We start from the raw sequence: 25,738 nt of genomic DNA, 5'->3' as shown, positions 1-25,738 counted from the left end.
TGGAACCAGAGATTAAATATACTTTTTGAATACTAATGGCATTTACCGTCTATTTATCCAATTTGCTTTTTGCTAAATCCATCATTCTTTGTCCTTGCTTTATTATGACACCTTTTACACTTGGTTTGAGTTTCTCAGTCTTGGAAATAGGACGCCTTGTGGGATATTTTGCAGTCTGAGTTATGCAACTTAAAACTTGTATTTATGTTTGTTGGATGTTGCTTAAAAGTAAAAGGACCTCTCTTCCAAATGAAATATAATAATATCTAATAATAATGAATTGCCAGAAAACTTGATTTGATAGAGCAGAAATGTATGCACAGGATTGCACTGCGGTGTAATTGATCAAATCAACCTTAGTTCTATGGTCTGGGAGCCAGTGTGAATACAGGAGCGGCATCACATGCACACAAACCAATTTAATTATGTGCATACAAAGATACACTTTTGCTAGTTAAAGAGTACACACTGTGTGCATGTTGCACTTTGAGAAAATACACATTTGTTTTCCTGTTAAAGTATCCAGAGGGTTTGCCTCAGGAGAATATTTCCCAGTTCAGAACAGCAGCTCAGTTAACACTTTGGTGATCAAAACATCAAAACTTTCCCATTATTCAAGTTCACATATTGTAGTTGTAGAGATACCGAAAAAAGGCCCCAACACATTTGATGTAATCTGAAGGAGTGATTTCCACATTCAGTCAATCAATGAGTGGTAACCTCCTATAAATGAAGGGTGTTAAACCTATTTAATGAATTATTGTTCATGGTGGAGTTGTGGTCTGTAGGTTGTGTGCGTTCTTGCTTTCCATGCAGCCCTTTCTTGTTCGGAAAGCTGATAAAGTATCTACAAACCCAGTGACAAGATGGTTGTGATTCCTCTCCACCCACACATGCAGCTAAATGTGGCTGAAGAGACAAAGTGTGACACAAACTGAAAGCAGACATGTAACCCTTCACACATACACACACACACATATACAAGTAACAAATATACTGCACATATAGTATAAGCAATGGATGTTTTGTTTTTAAAAGGAATCATTTCAGGAGATGTTTCTGCATTTTGCAGTTTGCAGAAGAGCTGTCTCATCTTGAATGTACATGAGTATGATAAGAACTACCTAAAATGGCACCATTTTTGGGAAAAATTTAATTGAAAAGTTTTAGTTTTGTCCCATGTGCTAACATAAAAAGGGGGCGTTTTATGACCTATGCTGCTGCCAGCCACCAGGGGGCGATCCAGATGCTTTCACTTCAGTCAATGTAACCAACTGTGATGCGAGAGATTTGCAAGACCGAATGTTCATATTGGAGCTCTAACCACAGTATTGCATGTTTTGGGGAGACAGAGTCTTGCTCGAACACGTTGATGCTGCGTTTATGCACAACGCTGTTAGCATACTGATCAGATAAGAGCCTGTTCCAAAGCAAATCACAAGTTGTTGTAGGGTGAATGACTACTTAGTGCCAATCTCAGAAGATATAATCATCCAGAAATGTTATGTTCGGGTAAGGTGAGGCTGGTACTTTCCTGGCTCACCTCACCGGTTTCAATTGTGTGACACGTTTTTTGAGCAGTTATAAACAATCAGAGGCATGTAATAATACCGTGATTCTGTAAATACCTATGTCCAGTACAGCACATCCACTCATTCATCAAAAGACATAACTGTGAATTAATAATCTGCAAAAGATTTTATTGCCCTGTACTTGGCACTTGTTCAGTCAGCTGGAAGCAGTTAATTCAACATTAAACAAGTCTTTCTCATTTTGGTAAGCTTCTGTCATTTCCAACAGAAGTATGTTGATTTTTTCAGTCTCTGAATGAAAAGAAAAGATGTGTGTGTGTGTTGTCTTCATTGTTGTGTGTGTCACCCTTGCTGATGAAAATCTATCTGACGTGAAGATCTATCTTATATTTTCACTTCTACTCATGTTACGTCTGGGCACAGTTGCAGACCTTCCTCACCCTCTGCCTTTCTCCCAGAAGGCAACTGAAAGAAACGCAGTGTTACCTTGAATAAAATTGCAGATTTCTCTCAGTCTGAATATTGTTGGAACCACTTAGGAAGTACACAACTCAACAAAATACATAACAACGTTCCAGTTGTTTTTAAACATTTTGATGCATAAATGCTACATCTACATTATTAACCCTCAAGTGTTCCACTGTGCACTCACACGACAGCCTGGAGCTGTCCGGCGAAGTGAACATTTGCAAGTCATAAACATGAGAATCTCTACAATCTGCAATCCCATCCCATGTGACCTGAACGCAGCATAAGGTCTTGTTTGTGGGTCACACATGTGTTTTGCATTGGGACTAATTACTGCAATGTCTTTATACACACTTGAGTATTCCTTCATTCTCTGCTTGCCCTAAATGCCTGGAGGAGGTTTATAACCAAAAGTGTATGTATTAAAATAGGGTAAGCAGATCCCATCGTGTGAAAGCTCCTCCTCTTGACCTTCTTTGGCTTTATATCATCTGCATGGGAAAATACACGTGTTATTTCAGCCTAAGAGTTATGCTGCTTATGCTGCTTTGCCTTCAGCAGTAGCATTTTTGCTCACACTTGATTAAACCAGTATTCATGGATCAGTTCCTGTCTCATTGCGCTTCAAACCTATAATTGTGGGTCAGAGTTCCATATAGTGCTGCTTTGGATCTCAGTCAAAAATCTTTGGACCTCGTCCAAAACTTCAGAGGTTGTAAGAGATGTCTGCCACTACTGTTAAATGGGTCATGGGAAAATGCTTAACATTTTTTTTGCCAGTTTGAGTTCTGTTGCTTTGCTTGTTTTTTCATTATTGATTTCAGTTGTTAGGGAGACACAGACAGATGAAATGTGGCCATGTTTTCAGGGCCAAAGTGGTATTTGCTTGCACTTGCATGCCACCACCTATTATTGTATCTGTATCAAACATGTTAATTAACTTGATGCTTCTGCAATATTATGTTTTCATTTTAACATCAGTAAAGCATGTTGAGAAGAAGGAAGAAAAAAAGAGGCCTGTTACTATTCAGTATCTTCCACTGAATGCTAATAATAAACATCTGATTGATGGGCCTCACATGAAACTTTAATTTTGTCACTAAGATAAACATCAGCGTTTGTTATCCGTGCTTCCAAATCATCCCACTAAGTTGTTCTCTCTCCAAAGCTTGACTCAGCAGCAACCCAAAGACTTCAGGAGGAGGCTGAAGTTAAAAATAAACACAACCTGGCATCAGTCGCCTACAATATCTACTGGTACTTAGATGTAAGCTGCCAAGATCTCACAAACGTTAGGCCAATATAACATCAAAGCAGGAGCTTTTTTTTCCTTTCTTCCTGTCTTCCTTTCTCCACAGTGTCAAAGATGCTTGTGAAGAGATCTGCCTAAACACCCGAAGATAAATGGACTGAGGTCTGACAGACTGACCCGTGTGTTTTTCTTTCAGGGGAGCTTTCTCTGAGGTGGTCCTGGCTGAGGAGAAGAAGACCCAGAAGTTGGTGGCTATCAAGTGTATCCCCAAGAAGGCGTTAGAGGGCAAAGAAAATAGCATTGAGAATGAGATAGCAGTCCTGCACAAGTAAGTGACCATATGATGTGTAGTAATACATAAATAATACCAGCCATGATGTCTCTGTTACTACATCACGTAAACCGTATCCCGTTTAGAGCCGCAATGATTAGTCAATTAATTAACTGATCAAAAGAAAATTAGTTGCCATCTATTTTGATAATCAATTAATCATTTAAATCAGTTTTCAAGCAAAACATTTAACATTTGCTGGTTCCAACATCTTAAATATGGAGATCTGATACTTTTGCGGCTTTTCTTCATGGATAGTTGATTTTTATTTGGAGCACAAAAGAGGGGAGTATAATTTTAAATTAGCTCTCTCTCATCACAGTGAAATGCATATTTGTCTGTGTTCTGCCCTACGCAAAGTACCATGACCATAACCTCCAGTTCTAGACTTATAATGTTGCAAAAAAGTGCCTGTGCCTGGAGTCATATGCTCAAGACATAGAATGTTTTATTATATAAAGACAAAGGCAAGAGACAATAAGACTTGCTTTAATTGTGAAGTGACTCAAAGGTACTTCTCTTTGGATGTGGGGAATTACAGGCCGTGGTGAAAATGGCTGATCTACATTGGTCCCAAGTTATTTTTAGAGCTCTTGTTGCCTGGGTTACAGGAGACACAACTCTAGCCAATATACAGCTATGATCCCTCCTGAGGTGAGGATGGTGGAATGAGAGAGGTGGGGGCTAGTTAGCAGTTCAGTTGCAAATTTGACAAACAGCGTAAACGGAGGTAAACTTGGCCCGTAAATCATGGATCGCTCTAGTCTGTGTAGACTCACAGGAAGGTTTACTCATTTTAACACGTCGTCCTCGACACAGAGCATGGAGACATGGTGAACTACACATTTATGTCATATGCTGTAATATTTTTATATTAACAATAAATCTGCTGACTACTTGTAACGTGAAGGGCGTAAGTCACCGTCCTGAACCCACAGAGAATTATCATCCAACTTTGCAGCTCCCCTCAGCTCTGTAGTCCGTCAGTTCATTGTTGTGGTTTTACAATTTATTGTTACTGTGTAGACTCAGCTTCAACTCTCTCGCTCTCATCTGCCTTATTTCCAGCAGTTTTTAGGAGATAATAACCAGATGTTTTTTTGTGTGACATATATTCTTAGACATTTACTGTAACCGAGTCTCTGCTTCTTCTTCTTCTCATTCAAGAGCCAAACATCATCTAAACTTTTCTTTCTGAAAAAGTATCCATGTCTGCTTAATGTTTCATGTAAACCACTTGTAACAATGTTTTGATTTGAATTATATCAAGAGGTAAATTTACAAACCATTTAGTGCCTAATGGCCAAGATTGTGTTGGTCCAGGTGATAAATTCACCTCTGTTCTAATCACTGTTTGTAAGATGCTACTGATATCATATCGTATTGGTTAGCTGGCTGTTGATCTTCTCTCCATTTTATCTAGATCAAATATTAATTCAAACGCTGACGTGTAAATACAGTGACTAATCACACTCTGCCAAGTCATTTGTAGCCAAGTTAATCAGGCGAGTTAGTGTGAATTTACTGCAGAGGCTCAGTTACACATCTGAAAAGGCTCATTATCTTGGCAGTATAACATACCTAAAAAAGTGTAAAACTTAAGTAGATCTGTCACAGTTAATGCAGGAAGGCTTGTGATTGTGTACATTCTGTACACTGTTACCCCAATTTGCCTAACCTGCTTTCTGTAGTAACAGGAATTTCAGAAAAGCACTTTCAGATATGGGTCACAGAGGCAGATTTCTTTCTGACTGACATCACTTTAATGAGTGAAACCATCTTGACCTGAAAAAGAGACTATGTATTTGATTACTGTTGAGAGAGAGAGAGACAGCGAGAGAGAGAGAGAGAGAGAAAGAAAGGAAGAAAGTAAGAAGGGTCTTCCCACTACAGTAACTTTAAGATCCTACACCATATTGTAAGAAGAATCCTTTCATTCATGGATGGCCTGCTCAGTGCTCTGGAGAAAATAAAATAAATATATCAACGCTGTGAGAGAAGAATGAGAAGAGTAAGAGTTTGTGTTTCGACTCACAGCTGTTTAAAAATTCAGATTTAATGAGACACTAATCAATTTATTGAGAAGCTAAGCGAAATACGGATTTAAGAATCAGCAGATCTGCCATTTTCACTGAGATGTCAGACGCAGTTTGTTAGCCTGCTGGCTGCAGAGCTGAAGACTCTGCTCTCTAATTTGCTGACTTCAGTGTTCGGATACACTGTGGGATGAACGGCTGCTGACAGAGGTCAGCAGATGACTCGCTAGCCCTCGACAGACATTTCAGCTCTCTGACAATCACTATGACCAGTGTCCACTGTAAGGTCATCACCCACACACATACACACACGCCTGCGTAGAAGTTTATATTAAATGCAGCACCTTTACTGTGTGTGAAAGTGCACACTCGGGGCTCACATGTGCTCGCTCGTGTCTGCTTATTCAACATGTTTAATCCATCATTCATCCTTCACTGGGTCCATCTCAATCTTCCTCACTGAGCTAAGCAGATGAATGAAGGTGCCCATGCATTGTTACAATCTGGATTTAGTGCGATTGCTCTAATCCAACAGGATTGACTCGTCCCTCGAGTCAACTCAGTATCCGTCAAACACTCAGTCCTAGTCCGGGTTTGTGTGTACAGGATACACACAAATATAGAGTGCATTATGAAGGTGAAAGACAAGTCAGAAATGTACGAATGTGTGAGTTTCAGGCGTTCAAGTTTTTTGACCAGTAGTTGCCCAAGGAAGCGTTTTTTCTTTTTCATGAGTGGGTCCCAGTTTTGTTTATATTGCACATGCACACGCGGACACACATGCAGCGCACAAGTTGAAGGATTCAGGTCGTGCTGTTGTTGGTTTAAAGCTATTTCACTGATCACTGATGTATGATCACTGATCACACAGTTGGTAACGTGCCAACAAACGTAGCAGTGCATCAGTGAGGGACGCAGCTAGCAAACACATGCTTGTAAACAACATATGACTTGAAACATTTTAAAAATCAGTTTTGCAAACGCAGTGAACACATTTGTTAGACCTCAGTTATACACAGGATGCATTGTACAGAACAGACACTTGTTAGTTTACAAAAACTCTACAGGGACCCTTTAAATTTAGACCTTCGTGGTGGAAATGGGATGATAAGATACACATACATGTTGTTTTTATCTTTTTTGTTTTTCTTGTTTTGATTATAAAGTCAATACAATTTCTGAAATGACATTAAATTTTGAATGTCGACGTTATGACTCTTGGCCCACTTTGTTGTCCATAACGTATTGAAACACTCAGTATGTGTCGTCATATGTATATGACACATTTTGCTTCATGTACTCAGTGGCAATTGGGTGAGCTGTTTTTGATTTTACAGACTTACCTAATAAAATGACCCTCGACTGTAATACCTATGTGTGGTCGCAGCAGACTCTTGGTCAGGCAGAAACGTATAATACCGATCTCGATGTAGTGAGTCATCTTCTCACCACTGTCACTGCACCCACGGGTGTCAAGGGGCAGCAGAGCACAGAGTTCAGCCAATTAGGGAACTGCGTGCCACCACACAGTGTAGCCTCCTCTACGTGTGACGGTTGGGTGAAGCTACATATACTGACTGTCCCGAGGCTACCCATTGGAAAAGATCTCAATCTCCAAACAAGGAATTTTCATGGCTCCCCTGGGGGATTATTTTTACCTCCTGCAGACAGAATCTTGTGAAATACTAATTGCTTAATAAAAATGTCTTGTAGAATTATTAATATTAACTTTCTCGATTTCTTCACAGGATTAAACACGCCAACATTGTTTCTCTGGAAGAGATCTTTGAAAGTAAATCACACCTCTACCTTGTCATGCAACTGTGAGTATTCGCATGTGTGGGTTTGTGTGCTTCGTTGCTTCTTTTTTCTTTTGCTTTTTTTTCTGATGTGTGTTTCAAAGTCCCTACTTGTCTCCCACACACTGCATGTCACATACCGTTAATTGCACATTGTAACGTACGTACATGTGCGTGACCGCGCGCACACACACAGAAGCGAACGCTGTACTCTGCCTACTCATGAACACCAGTGGGGAGTTCGCCCTCACACCTGCAGCCTGTCAGCCTCCCACCCACCTCAACTCAACCGAAATGTCAGAGAGAGAGAGAGAGAGAAAGGAGAGCGCTATTAACTGAGAGGCTCCACAAAATATAAATCATTTATGCGTTAATCACAGTCAATAGCAAATCAAAGGGATAAAAGACAGAGTCAGGAGGGGTCATTTATCTGGGGAAGGACTAGCAGGAAATTAGATTCTCATGAGTACTTGTGTTTTGTTCCCCTGCAAAATATTTGTTTTTCCTCATGAGTAGTTTTGTGTGTCCTAACAATACTTTTTTGTGTTCCCTCCGATACGCGACTCTTTCAGTGCTTCTTATTCGATCTTATCGTTATGTTGGCCCAACAAGATTATAGAAATGTTGCAAGGAGATGTAAAAATGATAACCCATGATGAGGGAAGTGAAAACAGGTAGGCCAGGTGACACAAGCATGGTCCAACTGAGTTATCTCACACAGAGGTAAAGCCAGCTTTCCTTCATGAACACACTCCCACAGTTCTGACCTTTTTCAAAATCTGGCTGCTGTTTCATTTCTTTTTTTCCTTCCTCATTTTTTCATCTTGCTTTCCCAAGGTGTGTGTATGTGTGTGTGTGTGTGTAGTTGTGTTTGTTAACACTGAAGTCTCAAACAAACTGCAGCAGATTTGTCTGCAGACACAATGAAGTCTCCATCTAGTGGTTTCTAAGTCTAATATCAAGCAGACATCACCACACTGTATGTGGTTTCATTCATGTCACAATTTGACTCCCACAGCAAAGTGCTTTTGTCCTTTGACCTTCCTGCATGTGTTTATTTGAGACATTTAACATGTAGAGTCTTGTAGCAGTTACAACAGTTGCAACAAACAGAACAAATATACAAGATTACTAGTTCAAATGATGACAGGTGAAAGTGCCTTGATATTTTATATTTCACTCCTGGCCTTTCTCCCTCAAGCTCTGGCAGTTTCTCTTGGAATTTACAAATATTTTATTTATATTATATTTATATTATATTTATAAATATGTTTACACCATGCCTTTGCATACTTGTATGCATATTCCTCTGTTGCACTTGGTAAGTAATAAATCTTTAGCCATCTTGGCTCCATCAGTGGACTCCTTCAGTCATTCAGTCTGATTTTCAGGTTGTCTTCATTCACTGCTACTAAAGTTTTCACTTTGCTTCACTTCACTTTAATGATTAAATCTCTTTATCCAGGGTCTCCGGAGGGGAACTCTTTGACCGTATCATAGAGAAGGGCTTCTACACAGAGAAGGATGCCAGTAAACTCATTCAGCAGATTCTGGATGCCGTCAAATACCTCCACGACATGGGCATTGTGCACCGTGACCTCAAGGTCAGTCTGAGATGTGATGGAAAAGTCAGCCTGCATATGAGTGTCACTAAGAACTTTTCACTTACTGTGAATTCTCCAGTATGTCCACATACTGACTCACAAAAACCCTCCAAGCTGATAACATGGTGCCCGAGCACCCACGGGCCTATCAAGAAATAAATACACACATAAATAAGTACATCAACTACAAATCATATTATCCAATCTCTATTGGTTGTATTGAGATATTAGGTGACATGCAGCATTGAGTTATTACACAGGCAGAAACATAAATTGTTATCCTTCTAAGTGCCCGTAATTCTCCGTTGTAGTATGGCTTCACTGATGGTGCATGTGGTGGCGGCACGTGGTATTTGCATGAAGGTTCTACTTTATTAACATTGCTGGTTTTGGCGGTGTCCTTCTCGTCACAGCCAGAGAATCTGCTGTACTACAGCATGGATGAAGACTCCAAGATCATGATCAGTGACTTTGGTCTGTCGAAAATTGAGGGCTCTGGCAGTGTGATGTCGACGGCGTGTGGAACACCTGGATATGTTGGTAAAGAAGTCAGATACTTACAGAGACTTGAATCAGATAAACCTGCAAGTGATGAATCAGTTTTACATGGCAGGGAACACTGTATCATATAATATGAGTACAATGCCAACATCTGATTGTAACTGTAATGTGAAATCTTTTAGTAGACACCATCTACAGCTAATCCATCGTTCATAAATCTATTTAAAGATACAAAGTTATATAAAGTTATATTGGCCTATTTTAGCTTAGCTTATAGGAAGTGCTCAATAATAGGCAATCATTTTGACTTGATTTTATTTGTAACATCGGTCGCTCTGAACATGTTGTGCTGAACACTGCTACACATCTGGAAAAGTATCTTGCTTCTAAGCTTGTATTACCTTGTTTTGTTTTTTCAGCCCCTGAAGTGTTGGCTCAGAAACCCTACAGTAAAGCCGTGGACTGCTGGTCTATTGGCGTCATAGCTTACATTCTGTGAGTGCACATTTTAAGACATGAAACGAGCGTAACACATGACAATGAATGCATGTATTCTTTAGGGAGTTGACATGTCCTTTATGCCTCAGCCTTGTCTTGCATGCAGAAGATTTGTATAAATTCAGTGATAGTCATTTTAACCTCCTGGGAAAAGCTCCTGCACTTCTGGGAGGAAACATGACACGTGTGCTGTGCTGTGTGCTTCAGGTTGTGTGGTTACCCTCCGTTCTATGATGAGAATGATGCCAAACTGTTTGAGCAGATCCTGAAAGCAGAATACGAGTTTGACTCTCCTTACTGGGATGATATCTCTGATTCAGGTACAGTACATAACAAGCTATTTTTCTTCTATTCACTGATGTAAACTGATGTAGTTTTTTTTTTCATAGAGACACAGCAAATATGGTCAATGCGCAGGAAACACAATGATTGAATCTTGGAAACTGTCCTCGGTCTGCCTTTTATATTTCTTTGAGTTCTGCCCACTGTATCCAAAGTTAAACCAAAGGTGAATTCCTCTAGAGAAGTGGTCAAAAACCACTATCCTCCATCATTTTTTGAACTCCTTACATTATCACACTTAGGGAGTGTAAGTGATGTGAGTGTAAGAAAAATGCAACAATCCGGGACTATTGCAGCATGCAGTCATTAACACATCCCTGAAACTGACACTGGATATTAACTTGAACAAATAGCGAGAGGAAAAAAAGCAAAGAACATTAAAATACAATCAGCTGAATTTAGATCTTTGTTCAAGGAGAAAATTAAGTTGAAATGTTTTCCCACCAGTCATGCTCAAACATTTTTAAACTAATACAAGGCAGATTGACATGCAAAAAGCAATCCAGTTTTCCTCCCTGCAACATGCAGATCCTCTCAGCCAGCAGGGAAAAGTCCAGGACTTGTTAGCATCCATAGAGACCACCTCTTCTTCAACGGTTTGTTTCCAGAGTCAGTCAGGCTCTTTCTCATCCAGAAAGAGTGAAATCTAAAGCTTTCTATGCCTGAAAATATTTTCTCTGATCCCTACCTTTCACCTTGCGGCTGTAGAGCCCACACTCAAAGCAGTGATTCCATGTTGATGTTTTTCCTAGTCCTGGCTCTTGGATTGGGTCCCTGTTTCAATGCTCTCTGGTCAAGAATAACTCCAACTTTTAGAGAAAATGATACAACTGTAGCAGCGTCCAATTTTCTATCATATGGGAATTACCTCAAGATTTGGTTTCTCTTGTTTACAACACTTAGATACTAAAATATAATTACATTAGCTGATGTTGTAACAAAGCCATTTATTTTAGGCTTTTTCAGTATTTCCCTTTTCAACCTTCCTTTTTTTTCATTATAGCCAAAGACTTTATAGTCCACCTGATGGAAAAAGACCCCAACACACGCTACACCTGTGACCAGGCACTGCAGCACCCCTGGTACTGACCCTATACTCCTCCATCATGATGCACTCACATTGAAAAGAATGTTTCTGATTAAAACCTTCATGCCTTAACTTAAGGATTTACTTGTTTTTACGTAATCCCAGTCGGGAACATTGTCCGACCCTTGGTTTCAAAATTCTTAATATAATAATATAATATAATATCTTCACACCTCACCCCTGTGTTTGTCAGGATTGCAGGGGATACTGCTCTGGATAAGAACATTCATGAGTCTGTCAGTGCTCAGATCAAGAAGAATTTTGCTAAGAGCAAGTGGAAGGTAAGTCAGATTTCCAGTTTATCTTGGATGCACTTTGATTTTTCTTAAATACATGATTTATGTTGTATGGTTTATTTCACCTTTAGTGCACATGGAGAGAATACAGTTTAGCTACAAAAAAAAAATCTGGTTTTAGTCTGAACTTCAGGGGTCATTCCAGTACAGCCTCTTTTAACTTTAACTTTTGGAACGGATCTTGTTTGAATTGTTAGAAATGTTAAAAACTTGGATGCGCCACAAATCTTCAGCTCAGTTGTTTCCTGTCTGGGTGCTGGATTGTGAGATGAATCCATGAGATCACAAGATGATAAGAAAATCATGCTACAATAAATATTTTATTTTTAAAGCTTTTCATTAATCTTTGCATTTAAACTCTTTCAGGCTTAAATAAAAGTCATTAAAATGACTGCAGTGGAGGCATGAATGATCAGGGGAAAACCAGGGAGTGAAGTTGAATGGATATGATTTACGTAGGGAAACTAAACAAACAAGAGTTTGCTGATGATTTTATTTCGCTACAATTCAATTTGAACAATGTAGAGACAGTTTTTTATTTATTCTTTGCAAATTGTTTTGTTTAGATATATCTTGCAGTATAATTTTGGACACTTGGTGGCAGTCATTCAATGCCTAGGGTTGTATATAAAGAGACATAATTAGAGGGAGTGCAAAAGACAGCAACTTTTGCAAAAGTTTGCACGTTCATCTCTTTATGTAACTACCTCAGAAAATGGCAAATTTTAAGCTGCAAATAACCACTGGGAAATCTATTTTGGGTCAGCATAAGATCACTACTACCTGTGAATTAAAAGAACGCTGGAAAAATTGAAAAATGGCCATTGAGGATCCTTTTTTATTAGGTGCTTCCCCTGTGATACATAATTGTAAGGTGGGGGGGGGGGGGGTGTGAACCTTTGTGGGATTCTGAAGGGAAGCCAGATAAGATTTGAGAACCACTCTATTAAATGAAGGGCTCACAACTGAGAGACGTCAAGCTTGTTGTGAGGAGCTGCTTCGTATTAAGGGAAAAATGTGTGGAACAGCTGCTGTCTGTGTCCCTGTCATCTCTCGGGTTATGATCAATAACAGGTTTTGGGTTATATTGCATTTGTGTCTTTTCCCGTGCAGCAAGCATTCAATGCCACAGCTGTGGTTCGTCACATGAGACGTCTTCAGCTGGGCACAAGTCATGAGGGACCCAATCCAACTCACCTTCTAATGCCAGAGGAAGATGCAGGTACTGAAGTTACTTGTTTCTGTGTGGACTACAAATATCGTCATTGCTAGTGTAGCCCCTTTAGTGCCTTTAACAACTAAAGTTCTGAGTGTATGTCCTCATCGTCTCGCAGAATCTTGTTGTGAGGGAGGATGCTCCCAGGACGTCGACGGCCGAGCTGACGCTCTATCCAACTGCACGTACCACTGCCATCCGACCAGCAGGGTGTGATACATGCGCCTGCTCCACTTAAACTGTCTGTTCAATCCCAGCGACTTTCCAATTTTAATCCCTTTGGTGGAACCAGAGGCACCATATCCCCCCTCATCTGGTTAGGAATACAGTGTCATTCCAACCTCGCACCTGCAGGGGGCACAAGCCTGGTCAGCCTGTGAAGGAAGACATACAGTGGGATGAGAGGAGGAGGAAGAGGATGGAGACTTGATAATGATGATTGCGATGCACCAGAGAAGACAACTTTTACAGAATGGGCTAGTAGTTTGGGATGAGTTGAAAAGGGGAGAGAATACGAAGGAAGGAGGGGAAGATGACCTCCTCCAACAGTTTGTCGGGGGGATCGTTTTTGCCGAAGCAGGACAGAGATTGTTGGACACTGTTTTTACTCATGATTCAACCTGTCTCTTTTGTTTGGTTGTTTGTTTTGTTTTATATTTTTTTGTGTTGTCTTTTTTTAACAGTCTACTCTTTGCAGCATAAATCCAGGAACAACATCTGCATGATGAAGAGAGGGTTTTATCCATAACTGTTTTGTTATGTTAGAATTATACCCTGTTGCAGAAATGCAGTAAGATGCAAATCATGGAGTATTTAAAAAGAAATTGAGTCATCTGCATTCTGTCTTTAAGGTAAGCTTTTAGACAATCAGTAACAGAGTAGTTTATGCAACAAAAACTCCATCTATGTAGCCTTTCTTTAGACTTGTCTTTATAGTGTTTCCATGTAGTGGTTAGGCTTTTTGAGAGGAAAAAAGGTTTTTCCCCGTTTTTTTGTTTAACTCCAAACCCCTTTAACCACTCCAGCACAGGGATATATTTTTTTGTCTAAGGTGCCTTTAGGATATACAGTATGATGGGTTTATTTTCAGGTAGCTTCTGAAATGTTTCGGCTCTTTCGACTCTTGCTGTAAATTTCTCTTTTGTATGTATCACATTTTCGGCTTTAAAATGCAGTTTTATGCTTTTTGTGTCAAAGTTAAGTACTGTAATCTCAGAAGGGGATGCTTGCAAACATGCTATACATTGCCATCGGGGTCAAATATTATTCACCGAATCTACTCTAAGTACACCCATATTACAATATGACATGAGTAAACCAACAATAATGTTTTTAAAACCTTTCTGGAGGGCTTCACCAAGCCTCATTCATTAAACAAAATCCTTTAAATAAATGTTTTTCAGAAGCCAGCTCCCACAGTGACATGTTTTTCAATACAAATCCTACAGTACATTTTGTGCAAAAAATGTGTAATTGAAAAAGCATTGATTGGTGTGCTTAGCCATCCACAAAACTGACCTTGTAGGGTTAAATTAAAAAAGGGTTAAAAAAAAAAAATTCAATGAAAACTGCATACCAAATTTTGATATGCGTTTGTCACTGTGTACTGTAATCCTATGGTCATTACCTCAGTCCTTTTCTTCTTAGATTCTTTAACAGGCACATTTCCTCCACATGCAGCCTGTGCAGAAAGAACTTGGATTAAATGATGTGAATATGCATCAGATTGACTCACCTCATTTTTAGTGTGCATCCATCAATGCTTTTTATGTGTGTGTTTGCATGAAGATGATGTACTCTATATTCATATTTCATTCATCCTTTTAAAAAACACATGCATTGACGAACATGATGGTTCTTTTATTGGATCTTATAAAGTATCCCACACTGTAAATTTTTCAGAAAAGAATGGTTTCAAGTGTCAGATTTAGAGGAGCTTAATGCGCACTTGTTTGAACCCTCCATCCTTCATTTTGGGCCCCTGGAACTGTCCTGGACGCTGAGATCTTCCACCAACATGAGCTTCATGCATCTTCTGATCGCTCCGTCCACAGTTTCTGTTGAAAACCTTCATTCTCTCTCTGATACAGCAGGATAGACATTTGGGTCTGATGTGATTTGGTACTGATTATGTTTGCATGATGTGGCTTGAACTTTGTGAATCCCATGATCAACAATGAATAGTGTGTATACAGCTTGTGATAATGTAACAGTTACCCTGAGATGAGAGATGGTTAAAGATTTTTTGGACAGACATTTTACTCTTTAACAAGTTCAAAATTCTCTTCAAAAGTTTGTCTTGTAAATGAGTAAAGAGCAACAAAAGCCGTAATAATGTTTCAACTGGTTCACTGTGCTGCTTCGTCATTTGAGCTTAATTTCTATTGGGTAGGTGTTGTAGTGTATTTGGATAGTAATGTAACTGGTGACTCCAAATTGTAAAGCATTGTTAAAAAGAAAAGAGCTATTTTTTTCTGGTATTTTCAGTGTGAATCTGCTCATTACTTCATGAATTAATGTGACAGAAGAATAATGATAATGAAAATAACTCTTCTTATTTGATAAATTGCCACAGATGCTGTCATTAAACCCCTACAATCTGATTTAGCCCTGTAATTTGCCTACTGACGATGACATAACATATTTTAACTCCTTTTGGTACAGTACACCCAATCCCAAAATCAATCAAATGAAAATGTTTCCCTCAGTCCTAAAAGAAAAGCCTTGAGACAATATAGTAAGGGAATAGTTTGTTATAATTGGGCACTCTGAGTGAGGATTGAGCAAACAAAACAACTCTGAATGTTTGTTCTTGTGTTGTGGAAACAGAAAACTAAGGATTTTTACATTCCGATGCAATGAGGCGTGATGAAACACATAACCAAGTAGTATCCCATTACCTCACCACTCAAACACCTTGGTAGGAAAATAGCAAGAGTGATGGTGAGGGGAAAGAAGCTATCCCGAACTTGCCCAGTATTTAACCACAGGGTGCTTAGATCAATTACCCAATCTTATGCATTAAAAGCAAACATTCTTACAGCACATGCATTTCATACATGGAAGAATTGATCTGTGTGAGGGTCCTTTGATTGCTCATCTACCACTTTTACAAGATGACTAATGTATGATAAGATTTGTTGTAGAAATGTATTTGTACCATAAATATGTTGCCTTTTAAGAAGTTCTGTTCTGGGCTGCAGCACCTACTGTATACACAGATGCAATGCATCATGGGTTGTGGAAATGTGACTGCTGCTCAGTGTGAAAGCCAGTGACTTGTGCTTGGGACAGATTTGTAAGTGAAACATACATTAAAATCTCTGTCTATGCATTATGAATCCAGCTGTCCATTAAAAAAAAGCATTTAGTATTTTTATTATCTGCATGCACATATTTAACAATATATTCTAAAAAATTATAATCACAGTGCTTTTTATCTGTGGAAAACAATGCCATCAATCAAATGTATTCATATCAAAATCTGTCTGTCTTTCAGATTTCCATCCACTATTACTCTTCAATGAAGACTTAATCCACTTAAACATGAGATTTAATCAGTGGTGGAAGGTAACTAAGTACACTCAGGAAGTATTGTACTAAAGTATGGATTTGAGGTACTTTTACTGTACTTGAATATCTCCATTTTCTGCTTCTTAATAGTTCTACCCCACTACAATTCAGAGGAAATATTATAGTTTTTACACTGCTACTCTTGTTTGACAACTTAAGTTACTTTGCATATTTAGTTTAATATACTAAATATATTCAGTACATAAATTATGATGTAACATTATTAAGATAAAACTTTCTTGAGCCCTGAGAGGAAATTCACAAACCAACCAGCATATAGGCTAGTAGTTCAAGTAGTTCAATAATACACAGTATTCTGAAATATGACATTTTCTAGATTAAGTACTTAAACTTTTGATACTTTTAGTATATTTTGAGGCAAATATGTTTGTACTTTTACAAAAGTAAAAATTTAAATGTATGACTCTTGCTCATACCAGGGTATTAATATACTGTGATACTTCTACTTTAAGTTACCGGTACATACAAAATCTGAGCAGTTTCTTCCACCTCTGGAATAACAACACCATTAAATTGGCTCAGATGGCAGTTTTGTCACTATTCTGCTAAACTGGCAAGTTACTTTGTTAGCAGGACGAGTTTAGCTGTTTTTAACTTTATGACAGGACTTCTTTATTTGATGGCGGTAAGTAAAAAAAAAAAAGAAAAGACTATTTAATCAAAATTTATAGCATGAAACAGCTATAAGAATAAAGTGGTTTTACCTTTAGCCACTGCTAGCTGTGGTTATGTCCAGCTAGCTTTAAATTAACTAACAATATAGCTGATTGTTGAGTTTTAGGGATTTTTTTTTTTTTTTTTTTGTAACTGCATATTTAATTTGCTGTTTTCTTCTACGATATCCATTTTCATGACAGAAAAACCTTTTTGTCTTGCTTTTAAAGAAAATAAAAATCTGCAAGAAAAGTCAACAACAACATCCAATATGATCCAGTTTCTCAATTTTGCAACTATCATTCTAAATGAAATAGTTCTGTGGCTTGAGAGGTTTGTCATGAATGTTAATTTCATAGTCTGCTACATGAGGCCTCTCTCGTCCTCACCATTGAATGCTGGGTAATTGAGGCTTGTGGTTTGGCTGCTGTAGCGTTACGCCGGAGGAGATGAGAGAGCAGAGTGAGAGCAGGAGTCTGGTGGTCAACCTCATTCAGGAGACAGTAGACGGAGTAAAAATTATGCGGTCAAACCAGAAACAAGGGACTGATTCAAAATTATGGGAGAGAAATTGCATGGATCACAAGCGAGAGAGTGCTGAAAGATGCTGGCGGTGTTTAAATGTGGAAGAGTGGAAACAACAAAACGAAACAAGGCTAAGTCTGAAACTGGACTCCATGTAGAGCACAGCTAAATCAGAGATGGGACCAGAAGACCAGAGGCCCCACATTTTTAAAGCTAACACACATATCTTTGTGCCTAGGTTTAATTTCTCCCACAATATGGGAGTACTTTGATAAAGATTGTGCTTAGTCCACATCCTCCTCCCAGCATGACTTTGGAGTGCTGTTGCCCATGCTTACAAGGAATGTGAAACACAGACTTGGTACAGTAATGAGCCAGAAGTGAACCACACTGGTATGATTCACTCAACTTTATCATGTGTATGCTGACATAGAGCAGTGTCTGTAATTTAAACCTTTAAAATTAAATGAAAATAAAATTCTGATCTGCAAAGATTTATTAAGTGGTTTAATATCAGCCAGTCATCAGTGCTCTGAGCCTATACAAATTCATGGAAATTTGTGTTGTCAGAGGACGATAGCTGTTTCCACATTTCACATCTCTATTAGTAGCTGAGATGGCAGTTTAGACTATCATGATTATCCAAACGCCCATAAAGGCATTTGTATCTGCCCCACTAGAAGCTTTGAGGCTTTACTTAGGCACAGCAGTGCTTTGAGCTACATGCTAACATGTTCAAAATGAGAATGGTATACAGTGTTAGGTGCTTTGTCACCAGCATTTTCTAATTATACACCTCACCTCACACTGAACAAATACATGGAAAAAGTGTTTTATAGTATAAATGTCTAAATGGTTTACTTGAACCACTTAATCATAAAGCATCTGCTCCAAAATCAAATCAGCTCTCTTTAGCCCAGGCTGAAATTAACACCAAATGTCACCAAAATCCAAGGAGAAACAGACAAATGGAAACATTACCTACTAAGTAGAAGTAATAAAAATTTCTGTCAATTCCATCATGTCCGGTCAGATATGCTTTTTATTTTCATGTGGCACACAGGAGGATGTTGAACAAGACAACACGCACACACAGTGGCATGAAGCCGGAGATCTTAACTAACAAATCAATGCTAACATCGGCATGCTAACATGTTTGAAATGAGAATGGTGTTAGGTGCATTGTCACCAGCTTAGTCTAACATGTTAGCATGCTAACATTTGCTAATTAGCAATAACCCAAGGTATAGCTGATGCTGGTGAAACTGTCATTGCTTTTGCAGGAAGGCCTATTCTTTCACTTGTCCTTCTTGTCACCAGCTTAGTCTACCACTGGAGAAAATGATAGTTTATTATTCAAGGACTGGAGTATTTCAAGTGACCAGTAAGCCATAAAAAAACATTATGGTTCTGTAGCTGACATTTTGCAGCATTTGTGAAATGTCAACCCTGCATCCTAAAAATTGGGTTTGTATAGTACAAATGCACTCTATTTTGCTTTGGAGGGAAATGTAATTGCTACCTGTATTGTGTTCGTCTTTTCTAGTGTGGGCAGTGCTACAGTCACACGTGCATGGTTACACATGTGGTTACAATTTGCACAGTGTGTAGATTAATTGTGCCTTTTTATATTAAATGGTGCATACAAGAATAGCAGATATGCAAAGCCAGATGAATTATGTTTTTGTTATATGAAATGTGGTGAAGAGGAAAGGAATTTAGCTTCTACACCTTTCCTCACAGTTCACAAGAGTTATGAACAAATGCATGTAAAAAGTGTTTTAAAGTGTAAATATCTATATGGTTTATATCAGCCCTTCCTTGGCCCAGGCTGAACTTAACAGCAAATTTCAACAAAATCTGAGCAAAAACAGACAAATGGAAACATTACCTTCAGTCAAATTCAGTGACGCGCCATGTCAGATATGCTGTATATTTTAATAAGACACAGGGGGATGTCCAAATTTTAATCTGATCATGTAGTCACAGCACAAGCAGTGTATAATGTCATATGGCATGTTGAGTAAGATATTTGTGGGTGTGTTTTGATTTTAACAAGACTAAAGTGTCTCTCACGCATGTCCAACAAACCATGTGTGTGTGCGTGTGTGTGTGTGCATGTGTTGAACAGGCCAGCACACACACAGTGGCATGCAGTCTGAGATCTTAGCTAAATAGTTATGTGGATAGATTTAGAGTGGCTTAAATAGCAAATAAACACACACACACACACACACACACACACACACACGTGTCCATTTTTTCCTTGTATCTCTGTTGTTCATTTGTTTTGGATGCGTTGTCATACAGCTCAGAGCATCTTGGCCAAATGTTTTCTTTGGACCAAAACACAGAAAAACAGACATAAATCATTAATGTAAAAAATTTTTTTCCTTTTCCATTTCTCCTCGGTCCTGTGGCCTTGCATTGTTTTAAAAGTTAAACCAGATTGTTTGAGTTTAACCAAGTCAAAGTCCCTGAGGTGCTGGAGAACAGCAAAGGGTAGGAGACTAAACTACATGGTGAGATCACCATCATCTTCATGTCCTTGAGATGAGTGACATGCAGTTTGTGAACAAGTCGCTCATCGTGAATGACTCATTTTAACAGATCTGAGTGGGAGAGACAATGAGAAAGTGTTTTGCTACAAAGTTTCAGAGACTTGTTCTTCAAACCCAAAAAGTTGTTTCGAGGTCTGTTTCTGAAAAACATGGACTGAGTCCTAAGCCTTCTTGGAGAATCAGCACAGAGTACTGCAGCTCCTGAGGCCTGAGCAAGTCAGTTTAGGATAAGATGCAGACCCTCAAAGTCCTGCATGACTGTGCAAACCACAGTTGGGAATAATAAACAGGATGGAGAGCAGGATGGAGAGTATCTGGCAGTATGAGGAGAGCCACTAATTTTCCACTTTTGGGAAATTTCAACCTATAATTAGGGTCAAACATCACCAGAAACTTGACATCCATGTTACTTGCATTAGTAATACATCTGATACTGGTTTGAGCCAAGAGTTTACCACTCCGATGGACTCCATCCAGCAGAAAACATATTCCCTCACCATGGTAGATGAAAAGGAAACACATTGTCAGGGAGAAAACATGAAAAGAGTAGGACAGATGGAGAGGAAAACCATGAAAGAGTATTGCTTCCACACCTTTGCACATCTAGAATGGGACTTCGTGGGGACAAAGGATCAAAGCAGACATCAGACAGGATACAAAATGGAATTCTGGGTCATCTGAGATCAAAGTCGCTAAGGATGCTGACAAAGAAATGTGTGAAATGTGTGTGACTTCCTAATAGTCATGTTCCATTCATTCACTCACTCACTCATTCACCCTGACCAGGTCATTAGTCCAGCAGTGCAGTTTCTTCAGTAGAATTTCTGTTTCTGTCACATTTTCACAAACTTTCACTCTCCTTTACAAGCTAAACATTTGAAAGTGCTCCTTCTCAATGTTGTCGCCCCTAAACTGTGCATTTAAACTGGGATGCTTGTAGAAATAAAAGCGGTTCTTTCAGTTTTACCACTAAACCAATTCTGATTCCCATTCTGCGGCTAATTTGTGTCCTGTCTAACCAGTCCTTACATGCATCCTTAAGATAATATAATACTACTCCCGGGTATTGGGAAAGAAAACACAGACAGTCAGGTCACACAGTATAAAGAGTGACAGAGTTTGCAAAACAACAGGTTGTTGTGGGTGAGTGGGTCATACAGGACACCCATGAGACTGGGGTTTGTGTTCTATGCAAGGCCGTCTGTTTTTTTTTTGTTACCATTTTCAGGTTTCAATCAGGTTTGGTTAAATTTAGGCAGCAAAACTACTTAGTTAGGTTTAGGTATCAAATCTTCTGATTAGGTTTAGGGAGATTGCATGGTTTGGGTAAAAATAGATCTTTTCACAACCATAAAAGCACACTATATAGACAGAAGTATTGGGACACCTTACCTTTAAACCAACAGGGACTTTAATGACATTGCACTCTAAATACATGGACAGCTTTTCAGCTATAACAGCTTCCACTCTTCTGGGAAGGCTTTCCACTAGATTGTGTTTTTGTGGGAATTTTTGTCCATTCATACTGTTGAGCATTTGTGAGGTCGGGCACTGATTTTGGACCAAAAGGCCTGGCTCACAATCTCTGTTCCAGTTCATCCCAAAGGTGTTTGATATGGTTGAGGTCAGGACTCTGTGTGGGCCAGTCAAGTTTTCCCACACCAAACTCATCCAACCACGTCTTTAAGTACTTTGCTTTGCGCACTGGAGCTCAGTCATGCTGGAAAAGAAAAGGGCCTTCCCCAAACTGTTGCCACAAAGTTGGAAGCACAGCATTGTCCAGAATGTCTTGGTTTGCTGAAGCATTAAGATTTCACTTCGCCGAAGTAAGGGGCCGAGCCCAATCCCTGAAACACAGTCCCATAAAGGGGTGAGTCTGAAAACTTTTGTCTATATAGTGTATATATTACGTACACTCAATCGGAAGTCACAGCTACTCACATCTGGGATGCATCCAAGACCTTATTGTTTACCAAAATACCAGTAGCAATGCATACAACAAGTGCATTCAGAAAGAACAGTCATCCCACAGCAGGATACTCTTCTCTCAAAACTGTGCAGTCACATGTAGTCTCGACTTCAACACAGGAAAGTCTCAAATCCTGAACCATCACTCAGATAGACTGTAAACATGCAGGGGGCGAAAATATAACAGCATAAACATCCTCAATTCTCACAATTAGATATAAAAACAGCTTGGCAGCGCTAACAACAAAGACATGAAGTCCAATTTGTCCTGCTTGTCTTGTGGACTTCGTCAGCAATCCAGCTGAAGACAGGAAAAATTAAGTTTGGAGGCAGAAAGAAATGGGGGGGAAGAGAGAGCAGGGTGAGATAGGGAAGAACTGGTTTGTTTCTGGAAGGTTAAAAAAAAAGCTTTTTAACTTAAACCAAATGTTTACAAAAAATGAAAGGGGATAAAAGATTAAAAACAATGACAAGGTTGAGAGGAAACACCACCAAATGCATACACACTTGTATGTGATTTCAAGGCTGGAATAAAGCCTTTGTCATGGTCTTTAGTCAGGAACTGTTGACATGAGAAAACATGTCCCAGACTGAGAAGAAATCACAATTTTGCAGTGTGAACCATGGCCATTCTGCGTGCCATAACGGGGCTGTGGAATTTAATCTGGTGTTATGGTCATTATCGTGGCCTTAAAGTAAAATAGTGAGCTCACTCTTTTTGGCTCTCTGAGATACTTGTGCTGAATTTTCGCTCTCTTGGGCTTACAGTACATGGCTGGGACTAAAAGCATGGTGTTGTGATTTTAGTTAGACTGGAACAGCAGAGGTCTTTGAGGGCAAACACACACATCAGTCATCCTCATTGAAACAGACATGGACAGGCAACAATGAAAAATCGCCTCCTCCTCGCCAGAGTACAACTTTTCAAGTGTAAAGAGATGTTGAGAAAATGTTTCCACTCAAAGTGAAGCCATGTTCGCAAAGGTGCTCGGTACTGGTCGCTACGTGAAGCAGAAGACAGAATGACAGAGTTGTGAGAATGTGCAAAATGACAAGAAGCAAAGAGTAAAGAGCTAAAAACATGGCTCCAGGGCTGGCCAGTCAGTAAATCACTTTTGTCCAAACTGAAATTTGTCTGAAGAAATATGAGATGGATTGCCTGTACAGATGTTCTGGGTATCCAGAGGATGAATTCATCCTATCAGAAGGTTGACATTTGACATTTGGTAGGCTTACAGGTACTCACGTCCTCCTCTGGATGAACCTTAATGACTTTGGTGATCCTTTTTAAACAGGAGAGATCAAAATTTAATTCCCACTTTGGTTTTTCACTTAATACGTTAAAGTTTAAATGGACTGCATCTGCACAGAGTTACCTCTGTATTTTGGTATCTTTTTATGATATTCTACAGATGAGATCAAGATGACCACATTCTCTTTGCTGTTCCTGTGTCTGATTTCCGGCTCACACTCTTCTGTCTGACATGGTGTCTGTCAAAAATAGACTGGATGCCTACCTACAAGGGAGCAGACACTTAAAAAAAAAGGTGTGGTGCACCTGGTGGAATTGCAAGCACTGCCTTGAATGGTTGTGATCAGTTCTGGTGACTGCAGTACATCTGGAACGCAATGTAGCCATGCCTGTTGAAATCAAGCAGTAACTAAGCATTTGATTTAGCAGGCAAGAACTGCATTTCTGTAAATCTGCACCAAGCAAAAGATTATTAGCCCAAGACGACTCAATTTGCCTGATTCCCATGCTCATTTTATGCCTACCTTGAGGCAAGCTGAATATAGAACTTAGTAACTTATACTGTACTTAGTACTATAGAACTATGTAACTTTATTTGATGGCTCTTAATAATCAGATAGTTTGTTCCAGTTGTTATAGCTTAATACAGTAAGTATTATTTAAAACAAATAGGAAAATGACATAATAGTAAAATATAGTGACTAAGTGTGACTAATAAATGTAACTGAACAGCGGCAATCAGAATAAAGGACAAGTGGAATCAGTCACTAACTGCAGAATCTTTAGAGTCTTGTTTCAATGTTAAAACAAAGAGCTAATTTTCTGTTAAAAGGAAACACTGCAGACACATGTAAGCAAAGGCTGAAAAGCTCAGGGTGAGAAACCTTTCTGGTGGATTTGTTCATGTGCAGAGTGAGTGACAGACTAAGTGTAGCTGCTCGAGAAAATATGAACAGAAATGGGGTGAAAGAGAAAAGAACCAATCAAATGCTCTGGGATTATCAATACAAACAAGGAAAGAAAGAAACCAAAGAAAGTGACAGCATTTCAAAACGTAAAACAAGGCAAGACAAATAAACCCTGTCCACAGATAACCAGGTCCTCTGGAAGGGACCACCACTGTGCAGTCGTTTTGCCTCACATCTGTTTTGCAGCTTGGCTGTGCACGGTGGTTTATGTTGAGACAGCAGTGTGTGTATATCATCTTTGGCTCACGTCCATGCAATTTTGACAGTTGGCTGCAGGCAAGGTTGCCCCGATGAAAAAGTTAACCGCGGGGCATTATGAGCTGTTCTCTGCAACACCTTCTCTCTTAACTCAAAAGGTCAAACGATACGCAAGAAAAAAGCTCATAAGTGTCCCCTTCATATCCAGCTTTACTGAAGAGCAATCCTGCAAGAGAGGTCCTGACATAAAACATGTTTGAAATGCATCCATCTCTTGTTTCTCCTCCTCTTGCCATGCAAACTCTGCCTCTCATTCCCATGGTTTTATGCGACAACCATATGGAAAAAATTTGAAACAGCTCTTCTGGAAATTGTGTTGAGAATTTCATTGGCCAAGATGAGTTAGCGTCTAAAGTGGTTCAGTGTTCTTTCTGAAAGACAGCCGGACATAAACTGGACAGAAGAGGTCAACATAGGGCCAATTTATTTTTAGAGTTTATGCTGCTTATGAATTTGCACCAGTTCTTTGAAAACTTTTGATTTATTAGCGCTGAATCACAGTAAATACATTGTGCACAGCGTTTATCATGTCTGACTTGAATACATTAAAACAGGAAACGTTACAACCGAGTTTGAATCTTTCACTTGAATTCATTACCCCTTTGTACCCCAGCACTCTCAGCCCTCTGATTAAGTCTGGAAAAGTCAGTGATACAAAAGATACAATCATAAAAACACAAGTCTTTAACACACCCAGATTGGAAATTCATTTATAGATGCAACTGAGTTTCATCTTTTTTTCCCACTGTAGGGAATGTGCTGCTGCATAGAAAGCTACTTTTACAGCTTTACGCAATATTGTTTTGGATTGTTTGATTTATATGTTGAAATGACTCAGATGTTAAGATGAGTGCATATGAAAAAAGTTTTGTAACTCTCTGTGAGGCTGTGTGAATCTGTGCCTGTTTTACATTTTATATTGAAATAATTAGTTTCTTTGTAATTCCTTCGAGCATACAGTTCACGTTCTGAAGATGAAACAATGACGTAGGAGTT

At 39.1% G+C, this 25,738-nt stretch overlaps 1 protein-coding gene across 2 annotated transcripts in view; it reads left to right on the top strand.

Annotated features, from left to right (window-relative positions):
* Positions 1-14,683, top strand: part of camk1b (calcium/calmodulin-dependent protein kinase Ib) — a 33,767-nt gene extending 19,084 nt beyond the window's left edge. For both annotated transcript variants that reach the window (XM_046384221.1, XM_046384220.1), the window contains exons 3-12: positions 3,449-3,580; positions 7,368-7,442; positions 8,884-9,022; positions 9,436-9,562; positions 9,943-10,018; positions 10,229-10,341; positions 11,367-11,445; positions 11,644-11,731; positions 12,860-12,968; positions 13,081-14,683. In XM_046384221.1, coding sequence (XP_046240177.1) covers positions 3,449-3,580; positions 7,368-7,442; positions 8,884-9,022; positions 9,436-9,562; positions 9,943-10,018; positions 10,229-10,341; positions 11,367-11,445; positions 11,644-11,731; positions 12,860-12,968; positions 13,081-13,178 — 1,036 coding nt within the window. In that variant the 3' untranslated portion in view covers positions 13,179-14,683. The remainder of the gene's footprint in view (positions 1-3,448; positions 3,581-7,367; positions 7,443-8,883; positions 9,023-9,435; positions 9,563-9,942; positions 10,019-10,228; positions 10,342-11,366; positions 11,446-11,643; positions 11,732-12,859; positions 12,969-13,080) is intronic.
* Positions 14,684-25,738: the final 11,055 nt, after the last annotated feature.

This window comes from Scatophagus argus, chromosome 3, assembly GCF_020382885.2.
Source record: "Scatophagus argus isolate fScaArg1 chromosome 3, fScaArg1.pri, whole genome shotgun sequence".
Classification (NCBI taxonomy): domain Eukaryota; kingdom Metazoa; phylum Chordata; class Actinopteri; family Scatophagidae; genus Scatophagus; species Scatophagus argus.
The sequence above is the reverse complement of the archived record's forward strand: the minus strand, read 5'-3'. Positions and strand labels throughout refer to the sequence as shown.